Source organism: Prunus persica, chromosome G3, assembly GCF_000346465.2.
Source record: "Prunus persica cultivar Lovell chromosome G3, Prunus_persica_NCBIv2, whole genome shotgun sequence".
Classification (NCBI taxonomy): domain Eukaryota; kingdom Viridiplantae; phylum Streptophyta; class Magnoliopsida; order Rosales; family Rosaceae; genus Prunus; species Prunus persica.
This window is the reverse complement of record NC_034011.1, coordinates 25,632,687-25,650,101: the sequence shown is the minus strand read 5'-3', so window position 1 is coordinate 25,650,101 and position 17,415 is coordinate 25,632,687. Positions and strand designations below refer to the sequence as shown.

General features: G+C 37.5%; 4 protein-coding genes across 6 annotated transcripts; 3 read left to right on the top strand and 1 right to left on the bottom strand.

The window, feature by feature from the left end:
• LOC18782513 lies at positions 528 to 3,013 on the top strand. The gene is made up of 3 exons (XM_007215677.2): positions 528 to 770; positions 1,659 to 2,021; positions 2,101 to 3,013. The coding sequence occupies exons 2-3, from the start codon at positions 1,668 to 1,670 to the stop codon at positions 2,665 to 2,667; spliced, it is 921 nt and encodes a 306-aa protein (XP_007215739.1). The 5' UTR covers positions 528 to 770; positions 1,659 to 1,667; the 3' UTR covers positions 2,668 to 3,013.
• On the bottom strand, positions 3,616 to 6,199 carry LOC18783475 (cytochrome c oxidase assembly protein COX11, mitochondrial). Of its 2 annotated transcripts, XM_020560180.1 has the most exons (8): positions 6,000 to 6,199; positions 5,790 to 5,920; positions 5,362 to 5,683; positions 5,212 to 5,264; positions 4,781 to 4,853; positions 4,567 to 4,671; positions 3,960 to 4,040; positions 3,616 to 3,884 (listed from the first exon to the last, which is right to left on the bottom strand). In XM_020560180.1, exons 2-8 carry the CDS (start codon positions 5,870 to 5,872, stop codon positions 3,786 to 3,788), a joined length of 816 nt encoding a protein of 271 aa, XP_020415769.1. In that variant the 5' UTR covers positions 5,873 to 5,920; positions 6,000 to 6,199; the 3' UTR covers positions 3,616 to 3,785. The 2 variants fall into 2 exon arrangements, with proteins under 2 accessions (XP_020415769.1, XP_020415768.1); XM_020560179.1 differs by having other exon boundaries at positions 5,790 to 6,199.
• On the top strand, positions 7,060 to 13,813 carry LOC18784409. Its single transcript, XM_007216769.2, has 14 exons — positions 7,060 to 7,283; positions 7,409 to 7,471; positions 7,571 to 7,684; positions 7,772 to 8,018; positions 8,123 to 8,281; positions 8,388 to 8,539; positions 8,613 to 8,766; positions 11,699 to 11,892; positions 12,024 to 12,086; positions 12,196 to 12,309; positions 12,419 to 12,686; positions 12,850 to 13,008; positions 13,099 to 13,250; positions 13,406 to 13,813. The coding sequence occupies exons 1-14, from the start codon at positions 7,093 to 7,095 to the stop codon at positions 13,569 to 13,571; spliced, it is 2,196 nt and encodes a 731-aa protein (XP_007216831.2). The 5' UTR covers positions 7,060 to 7,092; the 3' UTR covers positions 13,572 to 13,813.
• LOC18782266 (WAT1-related protein At5g40230) lies at positions 14,194 to 16,533 on the top strand. 2 transcript variants are annotated; one of them, XM_007217720.2, is made up of 7 exons: positions 14,194 to 14,817; positions 14,919 to 14,981; positions 15,064 to 15,177; positions 15,413 to 15,650; positions 15,786 to 15,944; positions 16,030 to 16,181; positions 16,297 to 16,533. In XM_007217720.2, the coding sequence occupies exons 1-7, from the start codon at positions 14,627 to 14,629 to the stop codon at positions 16,460 to 16,462; spliced, it is 1,083 nt and encodes a 360-aa protein (XP_007217782.1). In that variant the 5' UTR covers positions 14,194 to 14,626; the 3' UTR covers positions 16,463 to 16,533. The 2 variants fall into 2 exon arrangements, with proteins under 2 accessions (XP_007217782.1, XP_020415222.1); XM_020559633.1 differs by having other exon boundaries at positions 14,627 to 14,770.

Here is a 17,415-nt window from a genome sequence, read left to right as displayed (position 1 = left end):
TTCTGCAGACACCAACTGCTAAGAATGCCAATTTAGCCTTCACGTAATTCGAAAAAGAAAATCCAAGGACCCCAAAACCCACCCATGAATTTCATGTGTGGGGTTGGGGTAAAACTGGTAATTTCAGGGGCCTCAAATATATTAGTAGGCCCAAAGGTTTGCCAGCGTAAAATAATTGAGCCGTTTTGCATGCCTGATTACCTTTTTGGGCCTATTTTGAGGCCCACATCGGTTGTCTTGCGTCTTGGTTTGGGGTATATCTTTGGCCCAACATCTTGGTAGAGCAAAATCCTTATTGTTATTGGGGCTGTTTACTTTCGTCCACCAAAAAAATAAAAAAAAATAAAATTGGGGCTGTGTTTTGTCAGATACAAATCGTGCGTTCAGGATTTTGCTAAAAGCAACTTGTTTTCTTTTTGGTCGGGTAAGATTTGTCTTGTTGTATACGTGGCACTTCATGATAGGGCCTTCCTGCAAATTTCACAAACTCTTCCGTACGTTAGCGGACGACCAAAATGTTCTTTTCTCCTGTAGGCGTTTGGTTTTCGAGAAAGTGTAGCTCGGGAAAATTTTTCCAACGTCTTCTCGAGGAAAAAATAGAAAATAAAAAACCCTAATCTCCCAAATGAAGTGTGACAGTAGTCCTCATTCCTCCTCTTAACGACGTCGTTGCATCTCCCGGCGATCAGATGCAGTCGGAATCGGCAATCTGACCGGCGAGAGAACTCCACTCCTCCAGAGATCGCTACTTCCTCTCTCCATTGACCCAGGTCTCTCTCTTTCTCTCTCTCAATCTGTCTATATAAATGTATATTTTTACGTATGCTTACAAGTTACAGTCTATCACTGTGAGTGAGTGCATTTTGGGTTCTTGTTATAACAATTATTCTCGTTGCTTGAATTTGGAAGTGGGTTTGTTGGTTCTTCTTTTGGTACTATGAAATTCTTCCATGTAGTTGGATGATCTTTCATCGGTTCATTTGGTTTTTACTTTTGTTCTAACTCTATGCTTAAGCAAATATGTAATGACTTTCTGCTTGTGAAAAGAGATTGAAGTCACCACCAATTCATATGAATTTATTTTCTTTAGGTGGAAGCATATTCATTTGTGACTAATATGAATTCCAACCTGAAATTCTGGGTAGTTGCTATCTCAAAATTATGGTAGCCTGTAATGAAATTTGAGTCAGTTTAATCTGAGTAGTTAGAACCATTTCTCTCTCATTCACACCCACAAACACATCGCATCTGTTTATAGAACACATGCATTCAAAATCCCTACTCTATGAAATCATGTGATAGAACACATGTTGGTTTCGAATTGTCATATAGCATTGTCATATTAATCGTTATTATAACTTTTACTAATAAAATGCAGTCATAGTGGGTATTCTGTTTTGATATATATGCAAGTAGGTCAAAAATTGGCATCTTGGTGGCCAATTCAGGAGATTATTGCTGGGTGAAAACTCAAGTAGTAATTGATCTTGAAAAACGTTGTGCATTGTTTTTATTTCATTTCCTGCATTATGCATGTTGATACCCTTGGAGTTCCTCAAGATTGCATTATAACTACATCCCACGTTTATGTTCACCATATTCTTTCATATAGCACCAAACAACTGGCTTCTTATTTGATTGTTATTAATTTATTTTAGGAGTTGGAAATGGATCATTATGACCTCCATAGGCAGAGAAGGGATTTGAAGCACAAAGGAAGGAACGTTGTTTGGTCACTTGCAATGGATAAGTGTTTAATTGATGCCCTTGCTGTTCAAGCTAGAAACGGAAACAAAATTGACAAGTGCTTTAATGAAAATGCCTACACTGCTGCTTGTATTGCTGTGAACTCTCGTTTTAACTTAAATTTAAACAATCAAAAAGTCATTAATCGTCTTAAGACCATAAAGAAGAGGTATAAGGCAATGAAGGATATGCTTAGTCAAGATGGTTTCAGGTGGAATCCGAGTACAAAGATGATTGAGTGTGACAATGAAGAGCTTTGGAAGAGATACATCGCAGTGAGTCTTTTTCTTCTTTTATTTCTCGTGCTTTTATTTATAGTGTGCATATTAGTGATATTGTCAATTCAATAAATAGGCACACCCTGACGCAAGAGGGATTCAAGGGAAGCAGATAGAGATGTATGATGAACTAAAAATTGTATGTGGAAATTATCAAGCCCCTAGTCGCTGGGCTAAGATGAAGGATGGAGGCCATCCAAGTGACATGAAGAATTGTGAAGATGATTCTGCCTCATTTCTTTCTCCAAGCTCCGATGACCTAAGTGAGACAGATGGAACAGAGTCATATAGTGGACCAGATGAGTATACCAAGATGCCAGATGGTAGTCAAGACCCCCCTCTGATCCAGCCCCTTAGACAACTTCCAAAACGCCCTCGTGGCTCAGAAGCCCTTCAGGATGCAATGATGGCTGTGGCATCAAGCATTCGTCGCTTGGCTGATGCAATGGAGCAAAGCAAATACTCTATTGATGCCTCTGAACTACTACAGGCTGTGATGGAAATTGATGGTTTGGAAGAGGCAAGGCAGATGTATGCATTTGAGTATTTGAATGCTGACCCAGTCAAAGCTCGAGCTTTCATGGCATACAATGCTCAAATGAGAAAATTATACTTATTTAGACAGTTCTGGTGGTGGAAGTAAATGTCGACCCCAATTGTGGGGCCTTTTGGTATATAGTTCTTATTTTTACAAGAAGACTTGTATGCTGGGTGTTTACACATACTAATCACCTGTGGTCTGTGTTTTGGGAGGTGTCTGTATAGATATTAGATATCCGCATGATCAATAGAATTGTGGCTAGCAGCCAGGATTTAGAGACATTTTCACCTTCTTGCTGCATCTTTTGCAAGCTTAAGATTGTAGTAGGATCCAGACGATTCCTTGATTTCACCATTTATGTGATCTTTTTTGTAAACTTGGAATAGCTGGTGTACCATCCCCTCCTCTTCTTTCATCATTCAATTATGTCATGAATTAATTTTTTTCATTGCCTCTGCATTTTGTCCCCCCCTAAATTGCCTTTTCCAAATGCTTTCAATTATTTATTGTCTTTTTTTTTAGTTGAAACCTAAAAAGTTTGCATTGGTTGGTGAAGTGAGTAAACCCAGTTTTGGTTCCTTTTTTTCGTCAAAACCGATCATATTTTTAGTGTTCATTAAAGGATCATTCATGCAAAAGTTAACACAAATCAAAACATTTAAACTAATAATAATTAAATGCATAAAGGAATTCTATTTTGAGTAAAACTAATTCAAATCATGAATTATGGAGTTGAATGGAGGGTTTTCTTAAGTTAGGAAACACACAGATATCATAAGGACTTGAACTCACGACCACTTAAGAGCGCACTAAAGCCCTGCAATCCAACAAACACCCCATTGGTGAAGTTGAATGGAGTTGACCCAACCGAATAATTAGCACCGTATTTAGTTTCATCGCTTGCGCTTTTGCCAGTTATTGACTTCAATGATTTATAGCCAAGTGACTTCCCCGGGTTAATTTTGCATGAAACAAGGTTCTTACATTCTGTTTCTAAAAGCATTTCAAGATCTTCCTTTATTTGTGCATACATTTTAAAATGCAACCTACTGAGGAAACATGATCTGTAATAAATATGAATTTTAAAATTTTTTTAAAAAAAACACCAAATATTGATATATAATGCTCTTTTGTTGTTCTCTTTCTTCCTTGATGATTTCAGTCTGGTCGCTTACATAGTGAACCATCTTCACAATTATTGAAATGGCAGATCATCTTTATTACTCTGAAACCTTGAAAAATGTGTAGGACAAAATTATGTTATTGATGCCATCCATTCTTGGATCCGTTTCAAACTCAGGGTCGATATAAAAGAACACCTGCAAAAGTAAGAGGTCTTTTAGTAGAATGGTTTTGCTTAGAAAACAATTACTGATTTACAGAACACTACTTACAGGCATGTCAATCTGCTCCCCAGGAAGAAGGCGCTGCTCCTCGAAGCAAAAACACTGTATTTTATTGAAGTAAACTGCAGCCTGAAAATAAAAATAAGCAGAAATCATTATGACAGATCACTTTCTAGAAAAATAGCTATGAAATACTTCACAGGAAAAAGGAAAACAACAATTATTGCTAGTCAAGCATTCTAAATTTGAATACATAAGACTCCTACAAGCAAGCTTTCAACTTATTATATATTGGAAAATAAAGCTTGGAAATTTCTTTTCTTTTTGCCAATTAACTGCATGCCCAAGATATCTTTCAAAATTAGCTACAACACGATATACAACTCTCTGGACAAATTGCGAAGTCTAAGGTTATAACTCTCTCGGACTCCCTTAAACATTCTATTCAAGATGCTAACATTTTAGACCATTAAACCTCCAAAGATAATCAACATCTAAAGTAAAAATAAATCAACAACTCATTTACATGAGAGCTAGATAATCAAGGTTTATGAAACAAATAAAAATAACATATTAAAATACTGTTCATCGCAGAGTCGAGCAATCCATTTAGAACCCACATGACAAGACACTAAGAGAGAAAATCGAGCAGTACCTTCATAGGGGTAACATTATACGTAGAGACACCAACTATTGGAATTGAACTTCGATTTTCAGCGGTATAAAAAGCAAGTGCACTTTCTCCAGGTTTGACCCTTATCTTCCAGAAATAAAGCAAGAATTAGTAAAGCATCAAAATTGTAGAGAGGTCCTTTACTATGAAAAATCAGCTATAACAATAATAAATAAACATAATGTATGAGAAAAACCTCTCTTTGTGTAGGAATAAACTTCCATTGCATTCCATCAGCCACATCAGCATTGAACTGCACCACAATCTCCCTGCAGGAGGTTATCATATGGAAAAATCAATGCTGGGAACTTCATTTAATCAAAGTCATAGAATGATACATCTTGGAGAATAACACCTTTTCAGAAAAGAATAATATAATTTTTTTTTAAATTACAAGATTAATAAGTTTTCATAAGATAAAAACAAAACAAAGGTTTACATAAAAACTTTTGAAGTTGAGTGGAACTAGTGTAATTAGGACAGGGGTAGTAACCTAGCAAACATTCGTTTATTAATATCTTAGGCTTGTGGTGGAGAGGATAAATCAACAGGAGAACAAAAAATAAGGATTTAATAACTGCGAAAACATAAGAAGAGCACAAGCTACTTTTGAAGCAGAAAGCAGACCTAGTAGTGACTGTGCCATCCTTAGTATGCCGAGCAATCTTCTGCTCAACACTCTGCAGAAAGCAAAACCGTAAGGTATTGTTGTAATCAATCAAATTGGGGAAAAAACAAACAAATTATTAAAGGCCAAATGAGCTAAAAGAATCAGACCTCACGGCGTTGGACAGTGCCTCCATACCCAGTAGCTTGGCAGAATCTTCTGTAGAGAGGAACAGCTGCATAAGTGCTTGCCACCATTGCAAAAACCAAACCCGTAAGGTACAACAGCATCTTGCGTGATTTCTGTTGTGCGGTAGCCTGAGAAGAATAGGGTCGCTGGATTCTCAACAAAGATTGAGAAGCCAATGATGGAAGCTGACCGCACTTTTCAAAAGAGCCGAGCTTGAAGCCCCAAATAGTCCTGTAATGGCTAAAATGCCTCTGATATGCACTGCTACTACTACCTCCAATGAAATTATAACTGGGTATGCATCTGGATCATCATCCATTAACAATTAACATTCAAATTTCATGCCAAAGGCAGAAGGAAATCATCAAGTTCTCTGCTTTAACAACATTTTTGTAAGCAAGCAACATACCTGGATTCACAAGGGAAATGCTGTGAGTTCTTGAAGTAAGGCGAGAGCGGAAGGGCTCTTTTGCAAACCCTTGACCATGACATGTTTGAAGAGTGCCAGAGGTCACTTGATATTCACTACTGGCAGCATATCTGCAACCAAAGAGAAAGTAAGAAGACGACTCTGCAAAATTCAACCTTGCAATCTGACAATGCCTCCCGTCGTCTTTACCCGTTCCCAACAAGTTCTCGGAGCTCGGAAGGAGAAGCAGATTGCGATTTGAGATTTGGTAGAGGTCGAAGAATTCGCAAATAGACCGAGCGCGTCGAAATAACGAGTCTAGGGTTTTGCGGTTGGGAAACGGAAGGCGTGGTTGAGTCTGAGATTTTCATTTTGGAGCGAATTGTTTGAGAATTGGGGGGCAGCTGCCACTAATGCGAGTTCGCGTGACGTGTCATATTCATATACGGAAGCGGAGTAACCTTGAATTTTATTTATTTATACTAGCCCCTCTGCACGCGCTTCCGCGCATGCGAGAGGTTTTTAAAAAAAAAAATTTTTAATTTATTTTAGAATTAAAAAAGATAATGGATATTTGTGTTCCATAAAAATAGAATCCATTATTTGTGAATTTACCATATTATCCTTATTTAATTAATAATTTCAATTCTTAATGTTTACATTAACCAATGGCATTTTCTGGTATTTTAAATGTTTCACCATTCTCTGTCTTTTGCTTTATATATATAGATAAGTTAAAAATGATTTAGGGAGAAATAGATACAATCATGTTATTCAAATAACATTTTTATACCACATTATTTTTCCGTAACTCATTCAAATAAGTGAAACTCTTATCATAAAAATGAAATTTGGAGGTATAACTGTGTTTGATAGTCTGTATCAAAACTAGTAGAGTTTTTATTTAATTATTTTCTAATAGCTTTAGTGCTATCATGGTGGCATCACTCTGATTTGATTAAACTGAAGAGATTAGCGGATTTTATTATGTAGTAGATAGTTAAATTAATCAAGAATTTGCATTTGTATGTATGTTTCTTGTTGTATATTCACAAAACTTAAATTAATCAAGAATTTGCTTCATTTTATATTGTGGAATCCCCAAAATTGCTTCTTGTAGCAAACAGACATTTAAAGACAAAGGATGACAACATTTTTTATTATTTTTTATAATAAAAAAATACCTTTTTCCTCTAGGTCATATATTCCTATGCTATGCTTGTTTGTGAGTAATTAAGAGTGGTCTGCAAATTCAGAGAGAGAGAGAGAGAGAGAGAGAGAGAGAGAGAGAGAGCAGGGAAGCATGGATATGGTGGGTGGTTGTATGTGGTGGGGTGTTTTACCTTTTGCAGCCATGGTAATGGTGGAGTTCGCAGATGTGGGCATATCAACTATAAGCAAAGCAGCAATGTCCAGAGGAATGAGCACTTATGTTTTTGTTGTGTACTCTAATGCCCTTGCCACCCTCCTCCTCCTTCCTTGTTTCATTTTCCAGTAAGGGGCATAGACAGTAATTCTCACACCCTTTCATATCCTTCCTTTGTGCAATTAATCAAGTAAATCTAGTGATTATTTATACCTTCATGTAAAGTAATGAAATTCTTTAATTTACACTGCAGAAAGAAGCCGGTTTCTCTTACTCTGTCACTCCTTTCTGGGTTCTTCCTCCTTGGCCTAATTGGGTAAAGCATTAATTAGCAGCTAATTGTGTCTGTCTAGTGTTTATGCTTGATCTCAGCACCTCAATTATCTCATTTGGCTGAAGAAAAATGCTGTTGCAGGAGTTCGAGTCTGATATTGGCATATAATGGCATCAACTACAGCTCCCCAACAGTTGCATCAGCAATGGGAAATCTTATACCGATTTACACATTTGTGCTGGCAATCATTTTCAGGTAGGTAGGTATGTTAGGCTTTAGACAAGTGATCATATATATATTGCTACCTAATTGCAATTTTCCTTGCAATTTTTTCTAAACTAGGATGGAAAAACTAGACTTAAGGAGATCAAGCAGTCAAGCAAAATTGTTGGGAACTATAGTATCAGTATCTGGGGCATTTGTAGTAATTCTTTACAAGGGCTCAGCAATCTTATTGTTCAAGGCTTTATCACCATCCAACTTCCCTCCCCACCAGAACTTGATCATCACACAACACTCAAAGTGGATCTTTGGAGGTCTTTTCCTTGCATTGTCTTGCCTTTTGGCTGCAATATGGAACATTGTTCAGGTACCTTTTCAGTCATTTAGAGATGGAAATTTCACTTGCAAACTAGCAAACTCCCATATAGCTAGGGAACCCTGACCTTGAGTTTTTCCCTCTCTCTCTGTCAGGCATCCATTGTTAACAACTGTCCATCAAAGGTGACCATAGTATTCTTCTATACCTTCTTTGTGACAATCCAATGCACAATATTTTCACTGATTGTGGAAAGAAATCCAAATTCCTGGACATTAAGGCCCAACATCGAGATGATCGCCATTGTCTGCTCGGTGAGATGAACTATAAATCTTGGATTATGTTGCTATTTCAGTCTCTTTGATGCCATTTTGTTCACGGTGATTATAAATTGATATGTACTGATATAGATATTTTTAGGCTGTATTTGGGAGTGTCTTTCGGATTGGTGTTCATACTTGGTGCTTGCACCAAAAAGGGCCTATCTTTGTAGCCATGTTCAGGCCCTTGGGAGTTGCCATTGCAGCCGTCATGGTGGTCATCTTCCTAGGCGAAGCACTTCACCTTGGCAGGTTTTATTTATATCCAAGTCATTACATTCAACTCAAAATATTCCAGTTTGATTGATATTTACTTCCACGGCAGTGTGATTGGATCTGTCATTGTTGCAATTGGATTCTATGCTATGATGTGGGGACAAATCAAAGAAAAGAGCATTGTGATGGAGAATGAAGTCCACAGCTTGGCATCATCCACCCAACAGACCCCTCTTTTGCAATGCAGAACCTCAGAAAATATATGACAAAGAAACATGCAAATATTTCATTCATGGATCGGATAAGCAAGAGGAGGAGGAGCTATAATTATAAATGAACTATATCCTTCTCATTAAACTGTATTTTCTTAAATCACTGTGGAGTTCACAATGAAAGATAATCGCCATTATCTGTGCAGTGAGAAGAACTATAAACTTCATCCTTGAAAATGTTGCTATTTCAGTGTCTCATGTTTACGATTGATACACTGCTCTTGATTGTTCAGGCCATATTTGGGAGTATCTTTCGTGTCGGTGTTCATACGTGATGCTTAGCGTTCGAAAAATCGGCCTAGGCGCTAGGCGCCCGCCTAGGCGGCCTGGGCGGATCGGGTCCCTTTTTTTTTTCCTGACTTTAAAGAAAACCTCACGCTGCCTCTCTCTCCTCTCCTCTGAGCCGTCGGCTCCTTCTCTATCTATCTCTCACGAGTCACGACAGACCACCATCACCAGGCCTCCACTCGCGACGACCACCACCAAACTTTTGAAGAGCAGAGTTGTGACATTTTGTAGCAACAAAAAAAAAAAAAAAATCTGTGATTGATTGTTGTAAAATATCTAGAAACTATAAATTCCTTCATACATAGGTGATGTACAGTTGATCACAGATGATGTATGCAGCTCAAATAATAATGGCGTATTGTAATCGGTTTGCGAGCCACTGCGGATGTTGAAGACTTGCAGCTTGCTCTGCCATTATCTTGCAATTTATCTAATAAGAGATGTGAAATGGAACATGTTAAATTTGGTCGAGAGCAGGTACTACAGTGGTGGCCTTCTCCTTCCCCCTGCTTTGACACCCAGGTTCGAAACTTCAAGGGGTTTCTTTCCTCCCAATGTAACCAGAAAATGTTAAATTTGAATTTGATGGTTTATGTGATAATTTGATATTTTGGAAAAAAATTTACTCCACCCGAAATGCCAAATATCATATTATTTTATTACATTTTAAAAAACAAATTGGGCACACGTGATGCATACAATTTGAATGCTGCTAAACGAACCCTAAAATTAATTGAGTACATCCTATGAGCTAAGTATGCCTTAATATTTAAATCAAAATGTAAAATTAACTAAGTACATCCTATCTAACTATAAAAAATACCCCTTGTACACCCTAATACACTCTGTCACACAACACCAAACGCACAAAGAAATTCGAATGCTGATAAAATTTCATTCACTTGGTGATGGTTCTTAGCATCCTGGGTAATGCTCAACTTGGCACAAAAAGATCCAATATTGCACTTCCCACAAAGACATTCGAATGCAAACCTATCTTTGTTGCACATGCATGAAGTTGTTACTTGCCTATGTTTAGGTCTTCAAGTGCAGTTGACGAGTGAATGACAGTGTCAAATGTGAATTTGTTGGGTTTGATATTTGAAACAAGCATTCTTGAAAAGAGATAAATAGCTTCTTCATGATGGTGCTGCTAAGCAAAGCTGCCTATTATTGTTGTGGCACGCTCAAGTCAGGAGTTTCGTCAAACAACTGGCATGTATGAAAGAATGCATCTGAAGTACCAAGTTGAAGGGTATGCGCATGAACACTCTGGGTTTCACGATCTGACAAATATAAATTTTAATTTTCTTTCAACCTAAACCAAAAAAACCAAAATTAATACCTCTTTTGATGACTCCATCAACATGTCTGAAGCATCCATGAGACTTTATAACTCTTTTAAAATCATTTAAAATCTAAATTGAATACACCCTCCTATGAGTTTGCTTCTTCATTGGCAAAAGTGAAGCACTTGAAGATGTATATCATTCAATGTTTTCAAAGGCGATGCATATTAAGTAGCGCTATACGAGGCGTCAGTCTTGAAGCGTTGAGGTGTAAGCCTTTTGAATATTAATTTATTTTAATAAGAAAAATTTATGAATAATACATGTACTATAAAATTTATGAAATTGATGGAGATTATCTGATAGGGATAGAAATTAGGGTTGTACATATACTATACAATATATATATATATATATATATATATATGAGTCCATGTGTTAATATATTAAAAAAGGGTAAGTAGAAAAGCTACAGCCGGCTGAAGTTAGAAAAGGCAAGAAAGATATTAATTCTTCTTGCCTTAAGTTTATTACAATAAAGGTAAGTTATAAAAAATTAAAAAAAAAGTTTTTTTTTTCAACACACTCCAAGTGAAACGACGTCGTTTCACTTTAACATTGTTTTTAAAACACTGCAATCAAAACGATGTCGTTTCGTTACATTAAACCTAAAAAAAAAAATTCGAAGCGAGTCGTCTTCCTCACAGACAATTTGCAGAGTCGCAAATTTCTTCCGGTTCCGAAGTTTCCAGATCTGGCCACGCCTTGCAACGCCTTCTTACGTCTTCCCAGCGCTAAACGTGTAACTCGCTAAACAGCCGACCACCTCGGGCGTTTTCCTGCCGCCTAGCGCCGACGCGGGCTCCGAAGCGCGCGAAGGCATGCCTTTGAAAACACTGATATCATTACTTATTAATTTCCTTTTTTTTAAATTAACATTTGGCCGTTTCGAAGTTGAGAAAAATGATAATAATGCCTGAAGCATGCCATTTTGCAGAGAAAGGAGAGCAAGTTAAGGCATGATATGTCCATGTTAATGTATGTCATCAACATTTATTTTTTGATGCATTAGTTGGCTCTGCTTGTCTTTGAAAATGACACATTTGTTGTGTGTAAACTAATGAACTTGGATTACCTAATATAAAAGGAACTTTAGCAATTGCTTTCTGTAATAATTTCATTATATATGTAGATGGTTTGACTTGCTAGTGTATATCTTAATGATCAAATTAAAGTGACAGAGAACTAGTCAGTCCAACTTCTGTTTCTCTCGGCTACTTATTCTTTAGAGGAAAGAAAAAAAGGAACAAGGAGTTTTCCGATTTCTGTGACCGTGGAGAGAGTAAGAGATGGTATTGGAATTTCGTGCATGTTTAAGCGCCGTACCGTTTGCTGCCATGGTAATGGTTGAGTGCGCAGAAGTTGGAGTATCAACCATAAGCAAAGTGGCCATGTCAAGAGGGATGAGCCACTTTGTCTTCATTGTCTACTACAATGCCCTTGGTACTCTCATGCTTCTCCCCTATTTCATCTTCCAAAGGTGTCTATGATCTTTCCTTTCTTTTAAATATTTTTTCTCTCTAACTATTGTTGATTTTATTTGTATTTTGTTATTGGGGGGGAGTGTTTATTTCAATGTAACGTTTGAAGTTTGATTGTTCCCTTGTGCAGAAACAAAAGAGCTCCTTTGAGTTTCAAACTCATTTGCAGATTCTTCCTCCTTGGCCTAATAGGGTAACCTGGACACTTAACACTTATTGCTCTCTCAACACACACAGATCTTAAATTTCTTATTGAAACAATTCATGCAAACATATAAACGATGGAGAAATTGTAACTGCAGTAGTTCAGGCAAAATTTTGTTTTTTGCTGGTGTCAAAAGCAGCTCACCTACTCTTGCAGCAGCAATGGCAAATCTTACCCCCATATTCACTTTCTTGCTTGCCATAATTTTCAGGTAGTGGGGTGCAGGTTAATTACACAGAGAAGATTTTTGATTTTTTGTTTTCCTCACAGAAGTAAAACCATTTTTTTAGTTCATCAATTTTATACTTCTATTCTATTAGGATGGAAAAGCTAGATTTGAGAAAACCAACCAGTCATGCCAAATCCTTGGGCACCATTGTATCAGTGTTAGGGGCATTGATAGTGACCCTCTACAAGGGCCCTGCTCTTTTGAAGCCTTCTTCCTCACCTTCTTGCTTGACTCATCATCAGCCTCGCCTCTCACAGCAACATCATCAGCCTCTCCTCTCACAACGATCAAACTGGATCTTTGGAGGACTTCTACTTGCAATTCAATGCCTCGTATCTTCAACATGGAACATCGCGCAGGTAAAATAAAGTCGCACAACAACTGATCCTCTTACTTTGGTATCATTTTGACTATGTCTTGTTACTTAATACTTCTTTTTATGAGATGGAATTTTCTTGTGACATGTTATACTTTCAAATTGGTAAATATTGTTCTGAAACTGGCATGAACTTATACTTTCAGGCAGCCGCTGTTAAGGATTACCCTGAGGAAATGACCATAGTCTTCTTCTACACCCTCTTTTTGACATGTCAATGCTCAGTTATCTCCTTAATTGTGGAAAGGAACCCAGATGCATGGAAATTGAAGCCTGGCATTGAGATGATTGCTATTGTGTACGCGGTGAGAAAAACAAAAAAACTTCTTCTTTTTTATATGTTAAACAAAATGTTTATTGATTGAGGAACTAATATGATCTTCGTTTCATCATAGGCATTCTTTGTGAGTGTCTTCCGCATCGGTGTTCATGTCTGGTGCTTGCACAAGAAGGGTCCTGTTTATGTAGCCATGTTTAAGCCCTTAGGAATCGCTATTGCAGTGGCCATGGTGGTTCTTTTCCTTGGCGATGCTCTTTATCTTGGCAGGTATGTGGTAGAAAAACTTCTACCAGAGGGTTATGCAAATAATATGCGTCTCTTTGCATGCAAAAATGCATCCGAACCAATTTACTGAGCCTATAGAGTTCAAGTTTACAGAAAAGCAAGCATCCTGTTTATTGATTGATTTATTTATTGTGCAGTGTGATTGGATCTTTTGTGATTGCGCTTGGATTTTATACCGTGATATGTGCACAAATCAAAGAAAAGAGGATGGCTCTTGACAATGGAGCTCAAATATTGGAACCATCCACCCAGACCACTCCTCTGTTGCAAAGTAGCAGTATCAATCAAGTATGTAGAGGCTAATGTCTGGAAACTGGAGCAGCAAAAGTGAAAGTTATAAGAATGTGCATGTAAATTGCCTATATTAATTATATGTAATGACAAGATTTTGTTAGCATCAAGCACGGACTTAGGATTCAAAAATGGAGTGGCTTAACTTTTAAGCCGATTTTCGGAAACGCAAAATTCCTCCCAAGAATCTCCTATGAAAATTCCCAAATTACCATGGAATTAGCATTCAATAATTATCATGGAATTAGGTATTATTACCTTCTTCTTTTTTTGTTATGTTAGGTATTATTACTTAAAAATGTTAAAATTCAATATAAAATTTATAAAAAAAAAAAAGAAAAACAAAAAGTATATCAGAAGATTTAAATAAGTCAGTTCCGATTTCTTGAACTACATGGTCCAAGAGATTTGTGGTCATTCAGCATTGGATGTAATTCACTCATTTTTACACTCATTTTAAGAAACTTTTTTGAACTATTAAATTAATATACGGGTGACCACAATCCAAGAGATCAGAACTATAAGTAAAGGAAAATGCTAGGGAGACCAACTTTAGATACCAACTTGTGTACCAACTCTCTAATAGAGGTGGAGCCCACCAATACAATGGGTCCCATACTCTATTAGAGAGTTGGTACACAAGTTGGTATTTAAAGTTGGTCTCCCTAGCATCACCCGTAAGTAAAAGACCTTCTCCGCCTTTCTTCTCTGTCGGCAGCTCTCCTTTCCCAAACTCCCACCGGCCCATCAAAACAACCACAGCCACCATTTTCTCTCTCCCCTTCTCACTCTCTCTCAACGACTCTCATCTGAACCCTACCAATTGCAAATTCGAATGTTCCAAAATCTAACCAAATCGTCATCAAGACGTAAAAATTCCACGGGAAACACTAACCCATAATCAGGATCAACCACAGAGAGAGAGAGAGAGAGAGAGAGAGAGAGAGAGAGAGAGAGAGAGAGTGAGTGAGAGAGAAGCTTGAATTTCGGCTGGGCTTTCTTTGAGCAAACTTATGTTATATAGAGCATGATGTTAATGGTTTGAGATAATCGAGAGAGAGAGAGAGATGGCATGGAGGTTAATTCACCAAGATGCTCTGCCAGTCGCAGCCATGCTGACAGTGGAATGCACCAACGTGGGCTTAAACGTCTTATTCAAGGCAGCCACCTCAAAAGGGCTAAGCTACTATGTCTTCATCGTCTACTCTAATATAATTGCCACTCTGGTTCTCCTCCCTCTGTTTTTCATCTTTCGCAGGTCATCAATCTCTTACCAGACCGACTTGTCAAGTTTTGTATATCATCCAACAAATAACGTGTACCAATTAATCCATTTCTTCTTTTCCAATCTGATTACAGAACAGGGCTTCCTTCATTCAACCTCTCTCTGCTCTCCAAAATTTTCCTCCTCGGACTGATTGGGTATTTTGATTCACTTTGTTATTTATACAAAATAAAAAACCTGTTTTTCTTACATATAAATTGCTTATGTTTGATCAAGCAGGTTTTTGGCTGATATTTGTGGATATAAAGGTCTAAATTACAGCTCACCAACTCTATCTTCAGCCATGAGCAACCTCACTCCAGCATTTACCTTCATCCTTGCCGTCTTCTTCAGGTTCCATCTGTCTTTTCGCCCATTTTTATTTTAATTCCTGCGCCTATGGACCCTATTTCTATTGCTAATATCTTGAACAGGACAGATATTTTATTCTCCGGAGTAAAATTTTCAAAGATGGGTCCTTTTGATTTCTTGTGAGCTAATAATATGATTGGGTGGTTATGTTATATATGATGGTGATGTCTAAATGACATTACTAGCGGGCTTTTTTTTTTTATTTTAAATATTTTAGGATGGAAAAGCTAGCCTTGAGAAGCTCTAGCACTCAAGCCAAAATCATGGGCACTTTGGTATCAATATCAGGTGCACTCGTAGTGGTTCTTTACAAGGGCCCTACAATTTTATCCACTGCATCTACAGTTTTATCCCCTCCATCTGCAGTTTTAGGCACGTCAGAAAAAAATTGGGTTGTTGGAGGGCTACTACTTGCTGTTCAGTACCTCCTGTCCTCAACCTGGTATATCCTTCAGGTACACATATTTCCCACAAGCCCATTGCATAATTTCTTCTTCTTTTTTCAAAGAAAGAGTTCTAATTCTCAAAAGGTGTAGAATATAGGTGTTTAGAAAACGGTTGTCTAAATGGTTTTGATCATTCTGTTATAGACCCATGTCATGAAGACGTACCCGGCAGAGATAGTTTTGGTCTTCTTATTCAACTTGTGTGGGACAATTATATCGGCTCCAGTATGTTTAATTGCAGAAACAAACTTGAGTGCCTGGAGACTAAGGCCTGGCATAGCATTGGTCGCCATTATATGCTCGGTGAGAAAGTAAAAAACTATGAAATCAATAGAGCATGTGCTGCTGCCGGTGATTTATAATTATCAAGATGTCTCTGTTTCTACAGGGATGCCTTGGCTCATCTTTCAGCTCCCTTGTGCACACATGGGGCCTGCACTTGAAAGGGCCTGTGTTTATATCAATCTTCAAGCCATTGTCAATTGCCATTGCTGCTGCTTTCAGTGTCATATTCCTTGGTGATGCCCTCTCTCTTGGGAGGTCTCTCTCTCTCTCTCTCCCCTCTCTCCTTGTTTAATCAACTTCAAGAAGAAAGAAGCAACCAGGCTTTGCTGCTTCTATGTGTCCTGTGTTTATTGTGTTGCTTATTTTGCAGTGTTGTTGGAGCTATAATACTTTCCATGGGCTTTTATGCTGTGATATGGGGTAAAGCAAAGGAAGACGAAACGAGTGAAGACTGCCGCTTTGAAAGCTCGAGAGCCTTACCCATTGCTCTTGGAAAAACCCCTTTGTTGGAAAGCCACAAAGTTGAAAATATGTAAAAGAAAATTGTGTACAGTCTACAGAGATGAATACAACTACCAAAATACATATGAGTCCACTTTTTCTGGTAGCGTTTGACTCAGCCACATCTACCAAATACATCGACTCATAAATAAGCTTAACGGGCCAATATAAATATACGGGTTCCCTCGCTGATTGCAGACCAATTTATCCTGCAAAAATGAAATGAAATTTTTTGTATCTGGTAATCAGAGAAAGCACCAAGACCTTAAAAAAAAAAAAAAGGAAATATCACAAAAGTTCAAAGCAGCACGCTACTCGCCATATTCTCCATTTTGAAACTATGAAATGATGCACCATGCATTATTGAAAATTGACATCCTAAATTATTATACAGTAGATGCCATTCATACTAGATGCCTTTCACACTAGTCATCTAACTTTGCTTCCATTATAATTTAGGATAAAAATTACTTTTGGTCCTTATAGTTTGGCACTTCAACCACTTTTGACTTTATAGTTTTAATTTCGTCAATTTTGACCCTGTAGTTTCGAATTTGTAGTAATTCAAGGACAAGTTAGTATTCCTATCAATTCCTTTGACGGTGCAAGGGGCAATTTCGTCAACCCAAAATTCTTGAGCATGAAAGCTCGTCTGAAACTCTCCTAATTTCATATTAGGGCTTGAAATTGGTCATTTGGGTTTAGGGTTGTTCAAAAATTAGGATCAGTGGTTGAATTTCGAGCCCTAATATAAAATGGAGAGAATTTCAGACAAGCTTTTACGCTTAAAAGTTTTGACGAAATTGAAACTATATGATTAAAAGTTGTTGAAATGTCAAACTACAGAGACCAAAAATAACTTTTACCCTATAATTTAGGTGGACTCCAATAATAATAATAATAATAATAAATACATTTTGGCAATCTTCTACAGTTCTACGCAATATGTTATTATTTGCCTCACCTAGCTAGTGGTGTGACCAAAGAG

What these genes read in the sequence shown, in the direction of transcription:
- LOC18782513 (XM_007215677.2), top strand. Translation starts at nt 1,668, where the DNA reads ATGGATCATTATGACCTCCATAGGCAGAGAAGGGATTTGAAGCACAAA. An exon ending in TTTGGAAGAGATACATCGCA is followed by an intron (nt 2,022 to 2,100) that starts GTGAGTCTTTTT and finishes TTCAATAAATAG; the next exon opens with GCACACCCTGACGCAAGAGG.
- LOC18782266 (XM_007217720.2), top strand. Translation starts at nt 14,627, where the DNA reads ATGGCATGGAGGTTAATTCACCAAGATGCTCTGCCAGTCGCAGCCATG. An exon ending in CTGTTTTTCATCTTTCGCAG is followed by an intron (nt 14,818 to 14,918) that starts GTCATCAATCTC and finishes ATCTGATTACAG; the next exon opens with AACAGGGCTTCCTTCATTCA. An exon ending in GATGCCCTCTCTCTTGGGAG is followed by an intron (nt 16,182 to 16,296) that starts GTCTCTCTCTCT and finishes CTTATTTTGCAG; the next exon opens with TGTTGTTGGAGCTATAATAC.
- LOC18784409 (XM_007216769.2), top strand. Translation starts at nt 7,093, where the DNA reads ATGGATATGGTGGGTGGTTGTATGTGGTGGGGTGTTTTACCTTTTGCA. An exon ending in CTTCCTTGTTTCATTTTCCA is followed by an intron (nt 7,284 to 7,408) that starts GTAAGGGGCATA and finishes TTTACACTGCAG; the next exon opens with AAAGAAGCCGGTTTCTCTTA. An exon ending in CAACATGGAACATCGCGCAG is followed by an intron (nt 12,687 to 12,849) that starts GTAAAATAAAGT and finishes TTATACTTTCAG; the next exon opens with GCAGCCGCTGTTAAGGATTA.
- LOC18783475 (XM_020560179.1), bottom strand. Translation starts at nt 5,872, where the DNA reads ATGTCATGGTCAAGGGTTTGCAAAAGAGCCCTTCCGCTCTCGCCTTAC. An exon ending in TTATTCCTACACAAAGAGAG is followed by an intron (nt 4,672 to 4,780) that starts GTTTTTCTCATA and finishes TATTTCTGGAAG; the next exon opens with ATAAGGGTCAAACCTGGAGA. An exon ending in GGGAGCAGATTGACATGCCT is followed by an intron (nt 3,885 to 3,959) that starts GTAAGTAGTGTT and finishes TTACTTTTGCAG; the next exon opens with GTGTTCTTTTATATCGACCC.